An 11,284-nucleotide genomic window follows, 5' to 3' on the forward strand; every position below is an offset into this window, starting at 1 on the left:
TATTTTTCTAGGAGTGTTTGTAGGGAGGTGCAGAATAAAACAATTTTCCTTCAAAACAATATTAAGATTGTGAATTGTGTCTATTGGCGTCCAACATTTTTTTTTGTTTGTTTGTGTGTCTCTGTGTAAGAATTCTGATTGTCAGCCAATAGTATAACAGCGTCGGTGTCACATGGTCTCCGTGTTACACCAGCATGAACAGTCTTGTTTATGGCAAAACAATTTGAAAATTGCTAATTTTCGACAGTATGCACTCCCCACAACGTTAGCTAGCTTGCACTAGCAAAATTATCATTGGCTAGAGTTAGTAGCATTAGTGACATTAATGTTAGCTAGTGTTAAAGACATTAGCATTAGCAACATCACCATTAACGACACTAGCAACATTAGCAACGTTGGTGTTATCTAGTGTTAGTGGCATTTTCATTAGCTAGCCAGGGTTAGTAATGTTAGCTACAACAAACTTGAGGGGGCAGATGACTTGAACAACAGCGTGTTGTGACTTGAATACAGTGCTGGTGGGAGGTTGATTGCCCATTTACTGGCTGACTGTTATCATTAATACCTTTCATTTAACAATGTAAAGTGAAATGAGTTCATTAAAAACGTATCTCAGTTGTCATACTTGATAATTCATTAACACACAATAATAATAATAATAATAATAATAATAATAATAATAATAATAAATAATAATAATAAATAATAATAAATAATAAATAATAAAAATAATAATAATATACAGCATCACATTATCAAGACAACTGTATGATGACAGAGTTGGTTGTGTGTGCTTTATTATGATGTGCAGTGATAACATGGCTACAAACCCAATAGATCTGGGTTTCATTACACTGAACTACAGTCTTTGGAAGATGTGGGGCATTCACATCGTTTGGTGTTCAGGCACTTCTGTATTATTTAGTGCCGGATATATTCGAGCTCAAAGAAAAATCAGTTGCAGTTGTAAGTATGACTCGTCAGAAATGACAAGGCACGCAAGCAGCAGTTGTTTGGTGAAACAAAAAGCTAGCCATGGAGCTGATGAAGTGGATCGTGTGCTGTAGTTTCCCCCTCGAACGCACCAACCTCTTCGGTTTGTAATAGATGAAGTGTCTTTGGGCTGGACAGTATGGACAGGGACCAGTCTGAAGAGGGACCAGTGTCAGACCGGTTCCAGATGAGCAACAGCAAGATGTGAAGAGGTCCGAAGAGGTTGGTGTATTTACAAGGGAGACTACGTACTACAGCTCATAAACAGCAAGTAGATTGTTTCTGCATAATGCAACCACATTATGTGACAAGGATAACACCATGAGGACCATTTGAGCTGTTTGACAAAGGACAAGCCTTGAAATTCAGCTACTAGTTATTACTTATGAGCATAATGCTGTATCAATGCAGGCTGCTAAGCTAGCTACCCAAACCAAAAAGCAAATAGCAGAAAATGTAACTTTCATGATTAAAAAAATTTGACCCTGGCTGATTTTTTTTCAATGAAACAGTAAAGGACCCCAGACTTTTTGGTTAACTTTTTGGTTGTCCACACTGCCTTTAAATCCTAGATCTGACTTGTAACAGTATTTTCGGTGATAGGCAGGGTTCATATAGAGACAGGCAGGGAGTGTTTGGCAGGTTTAGTGTCCACGAGTGAGGGGGCGTTCTTTGAGGTGGATCCCCAGCAGGTGTACACCGGCCTGCTGCGGGCAGGGTTGCTGCTGGTGTGCGCTGCCTTGCCTTTGCTCTTGCCTTGAGGTCTGTCCTGAGACAAGCTGAAGTTCTTCTTTTGGACGCAGCCTCTCTCCTGAAGCTGAATGTGGATGGGATGGGACGGGACTTGGTGGCCTGCGCTGATGTGGACACCCACTCGATTTCCCCCCAGCTTAGGCCAGACAGAGAGGAGCAGGCAGCGAACCTCCCTCTGAAAAGTCTTGTTAAAGTAGAAGTAGATGAAGGGGTTGTAGATGTGGGAGCTTTTGGCGAAGAGGGCCGGGAACACAAAGCCCTCAGGAGCCATGTAATGGTGCTCCTTGTGGAAAATGAAGAGGAAGGACACGACAGCGTACGGTGCCCAGGCAATCACAAAACCAAGGCTGATGCAGAAGAACATCTGGAAGAGGAAGTAACAGATTACTGCGCCGGACACACTTAAGCAGCAGCTCAATGACTAATTTCTTATGGTGTACATTTGTAACAGAGCATGTTTCCTTGGAGACTGTCCTCTTTAGGAAATCAAATGCGGTAATGCGGTCTAAAACTGCAAATTTTCCTGGCAGTAATCCCTTCGAGTGACGTGAGTAACCACTCTCATCTCAGAGTAATGACAGCGTCCGTCAAATCACTGATCGCTGATTTTCACAGCAGGAAATGGTCTTAATGGTCTTGAGCAGGATCTTTAGCTGTACAGCGTGTCCGACCCAGTCACCGATCAATTATCAAATCAACCTCAGCTGCGGTTTCTTTTGACTACAACTGGAGCTGCAACAATTAATTGATGAGACATTTGAAAGAACTTGATCAGCAACTGTTTTGATTAATTGTAAGAGTCATTTTTCAAGCACCAATGTAAAAATCTTGCTAGTTCTAGCTTCAGATATGAATATATTGCTCTCTGTACTGGCATTTAAGTCCTTTGTCTCTTCCTTGTTGGAAACACCTTATAATAAGCATCATTAATACATGATAAATATAGTTTAAGATTGTTATAGTCAACAATCACTTAAAAAGTTGTGTACAAAGTATTTAATTATTTTTTTAATGCGAAATATATGAATTAACCATCTATTGAATGATTATTAATGTAAACGGTTGTACAATCTAACAAGACATTCATTTGTGGTGTGACCTCATGGATCTCCTTCTGATGAACATGATACTTGTGATCCATGTGAGCTTTGTTTGGAATCATTGTACGAAGGTGAAGGACCTTCAGACAAAAGACAGCCCTCTGCTCCACGTGATCCTCGATGAGCCACTTCACACATTTAATAGATGTGGGTTTTTTGGCTGAGAACAACTGGATTGCGAACCATGTCTGTTAATCAAAGGATGTGGACTTTGGTGTCCTTGGGTCCCTGATGATTGATCCCTCGTTGTCAGGTTCTCTCTGATTTATTCCCTCTTGCTGAGTCTGAAGGAGCTGACTGACACATCGTCATCCTCTCCCCCTTAGGTAGAAGGATTTTTTTCTTTTATAATTGAAGGAGCCACAGGGAGTATATGCTGACTGGATCGTACTGAGGACACTCCATGGTAGCGACTTGTTGATCACAAGGTAGATAGCTTTAAATCATAACCTGCTTTATCGTCTATTTCGCACTAAATGGGAACATAATCTGCAAAATGCGCTGTTGAAGACGACCTGAAACTACAGACCGAGATCATAAAACTCTGTACTGAGGCAATAAATAAAATAGGAGGTAAAAATATTCTCATAGGCTTCAGTAAATCTCACTTGCTTTTGCCACCGATGGAGTCGCCCCCTGCTGGTCATTAGAAGAAGAAGAGAAAAAAAAGCAGTTTCAGGGCCACACAACTTTGTTTTTAAACTCGCCCACCATGGAGAGACGCTTCTCGGCGTATCGCAGGTTGTTGCGGATGCCTCTCGCGGACAGCGAGTCGGAGAAGCGGGACACCTTGTAGATGATCCGACACTGAGACACCACGATGAGGACGACGGGGACCAGCGTGAAGCAGGCGAAGGAGCAGATGACGTAGAAGGCATCCTTGGCTGAGGTGTGGTAACCCCTCCAGGCGATGGTGCACGACAGCCCATAGGGCTCGGGGACGTACTCGCCCCAGCCGAACAGAGGGAAGCTGGACCACACGGCAGCCACGAGCCAGACGGCACACGCTATGCGCATGTTGGCTCCTTCCAGCCACACAGCTGTGAAGAAGAAACAAACCCTGTTGGTGATCACATTGTGACTGCGTGCAAAGTAAGTTTAAAGTGATTTTGTCTCCCTTGTGACTAAAGTAAATTGAAAAATTGTATGACTACCACCACATCCTTGAAAGAATGAAAGCATGACTCGTTCAGCCCACTGTCGTCATCTCTACAAGCACCATCCAAAGACCTTGAGGTGCCTGATCAAAAGCAGCCGCCCTCACCGTAAACCAAGCTGTAGCACGTCTTCAGGTAGCGGATGATGCTGATGGCCGTGATGGTAAACATGCCGCACAGGCCGAAGATGTAGCAGCCAAGGCCGTAGTAAACGCACGTGACGTTTTCTCCCAGCCACGCGTGGTGGAAGGAGGAGAGGATGGAGAGCGGGTAGAAGCAGATGCAGCAGAAGAAGTCGACCACGGCCAGGTTGACGCACAGCAGCTCAGAGCTCACCATCTTCTTCCGCCTGCGGTAACAAATGACCAGAACTAGCCCATTGCCCAGAAGGGAGAGCAGAACTAGACGACGGGACAGGAGACAAAAAGGAAAACAGATTTTTTTTTTTGTTTTGATTCCCTGTGACAAGCCCAGAGAGAATAATGAGTTCCCCTCAGCTCAGTGCTAAGATTTAGCGTCTCTCAGCTCACTGTTTTGGTTTTACAGCCTGCAGCATGTTGTGGTTCTGTTTTGTCACTGCTAATGATTCACAAATTTCCAGAGTTCAAAGGGGAGTTAATCCGTCTTAAAGAGCATCGCAGTGACTTTTCCTCCCATGAGTTACCAGAGACAGTTACTGCTTCTGTTGTCATTTTCAGCTGTAAGGTTTAGAGATATGTACTTGAACACAGGTGGTCCGACCTATCTGAGGTTTCAGCTGTGCTTCTTTTCTGTGCTAGCAGCTCTGACGTTTACCCAACAGTGACATCTGCTAGTTTTGGGCAGTTCAGTCAGTCTGTGTCCTGAGAAAGTGGCCCAACAGTTAACTGGGTCTCCATAGTTGTAGATATATGAGGTATGAGTGCACCATACCTGTTTTGCCGCCTTTGAGCCATTAATCAGAGAAAATATCCAGTCGCATAATTGTTAACATGGCTCAAGCATAAGGCCGCTTCATGAACAGGTTCACATTCAAAAGATTTATTATTAGTTTAGTTTTCGAAATTCATCATCAAACATCCAGTAGTCGGTTCATTTGTTTGTATGTTACGAACAAAAACACTGAAAGTCTGGTGAGACCTTTTTTGTCCCTGTCTGGTTGTTTGGTCTACACCGGGGTTTGATTGACAGCTCTCACACCAGCCCAAACAAACCGCGCCAACTGAAAAAAAAAATGCACCACATAATGAAACTGTATGTGAGCTACGTGACACAGGGTTTTTTTTTTTTTCTTTTTCTCTACCTGGTGGTTGCTGTAAACAAACATTGTGCTCTGTTCAGCGTTCGACAACATTCATCAGGTGACCAGAGAGAACGTATGAAAATGTTGACCCATATCTGGATGTGTTTGCTTGCTCGCCATAACAACTTAACAGCTGATTGGATGTCAGTATTCACAGCTTGCTTCTGCTGCCGCCAAGAGGCCATACAATCAGGTTTAAGCTCCAGGAAGAGATATACTCCTGTGTTGCCTGCCATCGTATTTGACGACACACAATGACACATAATGGATTTACATAGGAACATTTTCAGGAAAGGAGGATCAGTCGACATCTCTATCCCTCATTTATAGATATTAGCAATAAGCCAACTGGGTAATTGGTAGTGATCAGAAATCAATAAGGATTACAGCTACCGATGCTGAAATTTACTGCGGAGCCAACTGATACTCAGGCACTTGAGGGCAAACAGATGAGGATTATGAGCTTCAAGGCATTAGTTTTACATGAAAGTTTGAATTTAAATTTGATCAAAGGAATCTTCACACATGCTTCATGATCGCCTTTATGTTCTGAGTGCTGAAAGGATCGAATCTGGCTTCCAGATCAACACTGACAACTTTGTCCCATGACTTTTGTTCCAGCTGGAGATGTAACTACGTAGTTTTGGAGAAGAAATTCTGACTGAGAACCTTTGTATTTACAAAATAATAAGGTTATAATACAAACTCATGAACATTAGTTTTCCATAATTTAATAAACAAGCTGTTCTCAGAGGAAAATAAGGTAACAAGAAGAGTGTTTGATGCTGGAAAGGTGGCAGGGTCCGCCACATGTAAACAGAGTAAAACACTATGAAATTTTGTTGAGATACAACTCAAGCCAGGTGTCAGTGACACCTATACTGGTTGGGGACTATTTTCAGATGCGGACTAATACACACTTGTCACTCTAGTGAGTATTTCTGGCAGCATGATGGCGTGTGTGACTCAAAATAAACTACAGTTCCCATTTTTAACGTAATATGGAAACCTGGCAGCCCGTACAGCCACAGCTGCTCACTGCTGTGTTTTTAGTAGTTTTTGGCCATCAGTGGAGACCTGTGGCACTGATCAATCAGATCTATCCAGCTACGTCTACAGACGACAATGTTTTTAGCATGTTAAGTCATTGTGAGCTTCAGCTTTTCATGTTGATTTGTTTACTGCACCTAGACCAACACATGAGAGTTACATATAAATCAGCAAGAGCCCAACCAATAATGGACTTCTTTTTTTTTTTTTTTTTGCAAATATCCTTTAAATATGGTTTTCCAAACACTTGCAGGAAAAATATGTTTCATATATATTTCATATCTGTTATTTTTAATTACCCCGACCATCTTTTTCTGCATTATAACAAACACAGCGATACATGTACATCTGAACATACTGGCTAAACAATACATCAGTCAGGCTCTGAAATCAGGAAAAGAATGATGCTAATTAATGTGCGTTTCAATCCAACACTGTAAACAGAATGTCATGGTAATGCAAATTAAAGAGCGCTCATCAGAGCTCATGAATGAATGAAAACAATGTAGAGAACATGCTGGTATTGTACTCCTCGTCGATGTTTGTGTCTGCTGCTATTTTCATCTCGTCGGTGGATGGCTTCATTTATTGTACCTCATTATTTATTTACTCCTGCTGTTTCCCTTTTTCACTGTGTCACACTTTCATGTAAATCCACTTTAATCTAAAATCAGGTGCACCACATGAAATCCCTCTGTTTCAGTCTCAGCAAACGAGCAGAATTTCTTTACTTTCGGCTCCGATCTCTTAGTGAGTGTGTTTGATGTTTGACGCACCTTTCTGCTTTACTTTCCTGCTCATAACCATCAACCCCGACCTCGTATGATTCCTTCATTACATTGCCTTGAATTGCATATGTGGACCGTTCAAAAGACGTTTTTTTTTTTTTTTTTTTGACAAGTTGTATTTGAAAAATGACTGTGTGTTAAAGGAGCGCTATGAAGTTTTTTGGGGGAAACGTCAGTCAGAAGAGAAAAATGACTATTTATTGACTTTTTTATGTTACACCTAAACAGACTAAATAGATTCCCTTCAGTTTCATGACTGAATAAACAAACTGAACTTAAAGAAAAACACATTTTCATACTGTTTTACCTTGTTTTTATGTGGCGGACCCTGCCACCCTCCCAGTTTCAAACACTGTTCTGGGGACATTATTCTCCTCTCAGAACAGCTTGTTTATTCAGTTATGGAAATGTATTATCACTGAGTTTGTATTATTACCGCATTAACATTAACATTGTAAATACAGTTTGAATTTCTTCTCCAAAACTAGTTTAAGTTTGAAATCTGGGAACTGATTCTACAAATAAATTCTATTTGTTTTTATGACTGAATAAACAAACTGACATTTTGTTTGTTTACTTGTGGCGGACCCTGCCACCTTCCCAGCTTCAAAACAGTGTTGTGAGGACCTTATTTTCCTCTCAAAACAGCTTGTTTATTCAGTTACAGAAAAAAAAATTAATAAATGAAATCAGTTAACATCTAACAATTGAAAACTACACAGTGCCCCTTTAAAGTGTATTTTGCCACAAGCAGGAGGGTGTTTATGTTGAGCTTGAGCTGTAAAGAATACCACACAGTTTATATCTAATATCTCCCAGCTGGTCAAAGACAATCTTCAAAATGTTTTTCAGGCAGAGACGTTCACATACCGACAGAGAGGATGGTCAGCCCCACGCATATGTCAGCAGCTGGGCTCAGTTTGGAGGTGAACACAGAGATGGTCCGGTTGTGATCAGAGGAGTTCAGAGGCATTGGTTGGAGCTGTTCCTGTTCCTGTTCCTGCTGCTGCTGCTGCTGCTGCTGCTGCTGCTGCTGCTGCTGCTGCTGCTGCTAAAATCCTTGGCCAGTCTCCCACGGACAGCTGTGAGCGTCAAGCCTCACTTTTATGCAGGGGGATGTGTCGCCATAGAAACATAAAACATGAGCCACAGTAACATGCTCCGTTGAATAGTGTGGAGGGGGAATGTGATCTGATGCAGCGGAGGGAAGCGAGGGCTCCAGAGGGAAAGGTGCGACTGGCACGGCAGGTATGGAGTCCCCTGAGGGCCAAAAGTCACTGTGCTATTAACGAGCCAGGAAGTAACACTGAGTGACGAGTTGAACCGGTCCAAATTGATAATGAAATTGATGAATGTCTTTTTAAAAATGTTTCATCTCACCCAGTTTCTTTTTATTCTATTCTATATTTCTATTTATTTGTTTTACCGTGTGCGGTTATTAAACGGTGCAATGACTCCTCTATATTGTGACACTGCTGATTATTGACAATTATTACCTATTTCAGTCGTACTTCATATTAGTCATAGTGGAGTATGAAGCACATGGTTTTGTTTTGTTTTTTCGCGATCAGGTTCTTTTATTAAAATGATATAAAGCTCAAATGTAGATCACAACAGAAGGTGCAATAGAAGCTCAGCACAGGGAAACTTTATAAGAATAATTTTGTTAAAAGACTAGTAATACTAATGATAATTACAATACTGTCACGGTGTTCCCATACTCATGCTCCTGCCATAAGAAAATAATGAATAACAAGAGGGGGCCAAAATGAGTAGAGCAGGACTGAAAGCAGCAGAACTGTGTGCCCTCAAATCAATGTGCTTCATATGAAATGAACATAAACCATGGACCTCATAAAACACAGGTAAAAGAAAAAAAATGTACAATGAAAAAAGCCATCTTGTTTAATTTTTACAGATTTCTAAACCTCATCATCTGACTCTTGCCTGATTATCTTTTTTATCCAATTAGTCGGACTAGAATTCAATCATATATATATGTTTTTTTTCAAAGACATGCACAAAATGACACATTGAAGCATATTTCAGTACTTTATTGCCAGCGTAGGTGATTGGAGCTCGAGCTCACGCAAACACAGACAAGAAAGCAACATGCTTGTAAAATACATCGACAACATTACATTAAAGGCGCATGGACAGATCAGTGAAATATCAGAGATCAGAGAATCTAAAAATAAACAAAGCAGCAACATCGAGTCAAATGCAACAAAATGCAATCATGACAGTAAATAAGCGTCATCTCGTATACACAGCGTGGAGCCCAGATGAGGCGAGTTTCAATAAATTGTTCCTTGGAATTAGAAATCACGTTCATATGGACCCCTCACATGGCCCCTGATCTTGACACGGTGCAGGAGGAAAAGCACAGGCGTAAATGATAAAATGAATGACGGCTGAATTCCTTTTAGCTGCTTCATTTCTCCAGCACTGCTCATGCTGGCTCGTGTGACAACATCATGGTTCACTTGGATGTTTATTTATATGACACCTGTGCTCGTTGGACTTAGATGAAACCATCTGCTGTGGAAAACAGGTTTCTGTTCCCTGGATTTGTACACCTGGTTTGCCAAAACTCAGCGTAAATGGCACCTAGACGCCTCCATTTCTACACAACCATGACCATGAGCAGTGGTTCTGAAACCGCCTCCGTGACATGGAAGCTCCCTCGTCATGGGGAAGCACAATGGGAGCAAATATTAACAGCTGATCTGTTCCAGCTTTCTACTGCGAGGCAATAATCAAAATGATTGAAACATTTCTAATTGACAGTTTTAATGATCATCTAAATTGACATCACATGCCTGTGGAAATGTACATGTGACAGTCCTATTTAAATTACACGTCCTAATACACAATCAGTGAACACTGGCACTCCACTTACTAGAAACTGTGGGCTTTAATGACTTACATGAACTGTAATTAGTCAATAATTGTATTCATTGTATTAATGATCATGTAGCCGAAGTCACAGCAACCACTACAATACAATGTTTTTCTGAAATAAGGTCCCAGGAGGGAAACCAGAAGGGACTTTGGCTCTCTCTTGCCAAAAGTCGGCATTATCAGAAACTATTTAGCAGGGATCAGAGTGTACACGTGCATTTTTTATTTTATTTTAGGTTTCTGGAATGAAAAACAAACTGCAAAAGCAGCAAGTGTTCTCATGACCTCTTGTTCAGGTCTCAGTGAGATGTTTTACATGTTTAAAGGGACACTGTGTCATTTTGGAGAAGAAACTCCAACTCAAAATTTTAATACTAAAACATTTCAGTGATTCAGAAATGTTTACTTTTTTTCCATAAATGAATAAACACGGTGTTCTCAGAGGAATATAAAGGTCCCCAGAACACTGTTGGCTGCTTGAAATGTGGCAGGGTCCGCCACATATAAACAAAGTAAACAGTAACTGTGTTGTACTTTAAGGTCAGTTTGTGTATTCCGGCTTGAAAACAAAGAGTTAGCTCATTTAGTTTGTTTAGGCATAAAAATAACATCAGTCAAAGAAGATCTTCCTCTTCTCATGTCCGAGACATAAAACCTGCATCCTGTTTGAATGTGGGAATGTTTTATGTTACACATTGGACACCAAACAACAAAATACTACTTACATATTGATCAACACACAATATTAAACATATCATAAGATCTTACATAGATAATACTGATGCATCAGTCTCCTGCTACATTTTACTGCAGAGGTAGTGTTTTTACCTTTGTTAACAATTAGCTGATAATAATTCATAATTGTTCTTTCAGGAAGGATTTTAAGGTCTGGGCTTTTTCTTGTAATTGAGCATGTTTACATGATTATACAGGTACTTTTATTTAAGTCAACAATAAAAGTACTTTATCCACCATCTGACTTGGTCAACAAAGGTCTCGTCCGGTTCGTACTGATCAAAAAAAGTGTATCTATATGTTAGGAAAATAGCATTCATATAAGGGTAAGTATTCAAAGAAATGTAGTTGCTACATGAAGTGATCAACAGTAGTAACTACTCTTTGCAGTGCTGAGGCCCAGGAGCTCCCCACTGATGACACAAAGGAGGAAAAAAAAAAGAAAACCAACGTCTTGCACCACCTGTTGACCTCCATGATGAACTGCAACTCAAGACACTCCAGAGAAGAAAGACGCGGATG

At 40.9% G+C, this 11,284-nt stretch overlaps 1 protein-coding gene across 1 annotated transcript; it reads right to left on the reverse strand.

The window, feature by feature from the left end:
• Positions 1-769: 769 nt before the first annotated feature.
• opn8c (opsin 8, group member c) lies at positions 770-8,118 on the reverse strand. Its single transcript, XM_037085484.1, has 4 exons — positions 7,994-8,118; positions 4,111-4,404; positions 3,558-3,886; positions 770-2,110 (listed from the first exon to the last, which is right to left on the reverse strand). The coding sequence occupies exons 1-4, from the start codon at positions 8,094-8,096 to the stop codon at positions 1,604-1,606; spliced, it is 1,233 nt and encodes a 410-aa protein (XP_036941379.1). The 5' UTR covers positions 8,097-8,118; the 3' UTR covers positions 770-1,603.
• Positions 8,119-11,284: the final 3,166 nt, after the last annotated feature.

This window comes from Acanthopagrus latus, chromosome 22 (assembly GCF_904848185.1).
Source record: "Acanthopagrus latus isolate v.2019 chromosome 22, fAcaLat1.1, whole genome shotgun sequence".
NCBI classification, from domain to species: domain Eukaryota; kingdom Metazoa; phylum Chordata; class Actinopteri; order Spariformes; family Sparidae; genus Acanthopagrus; species Acanthopagrus latus.

Bases quoted from the DNA above. Each gene is read 5' to 3' on its own strand.
- opn8c (XM_037085484.1), bottom strand. From the start codon at position 8,096: ATGCCTCTGAACTCCTCTGATCACAACCGGACCATCTCTGTGTTCACC. The intron at 4,405-7,993 runs GTATGTGAACGT...CCCGTCGTCTAG, and splicing joins GCTGACCATCCTCTCTGTCG to TTCTGCTCTCCCTTCTGGGC. The intron at 3,887-4,110 runs GTGAGGGCGGCT...TCTTCTTCACAG, and splicing joins GTGCTACAGCTTGGTTTACG to CTGTGTGGCTGGAAGGAGCC.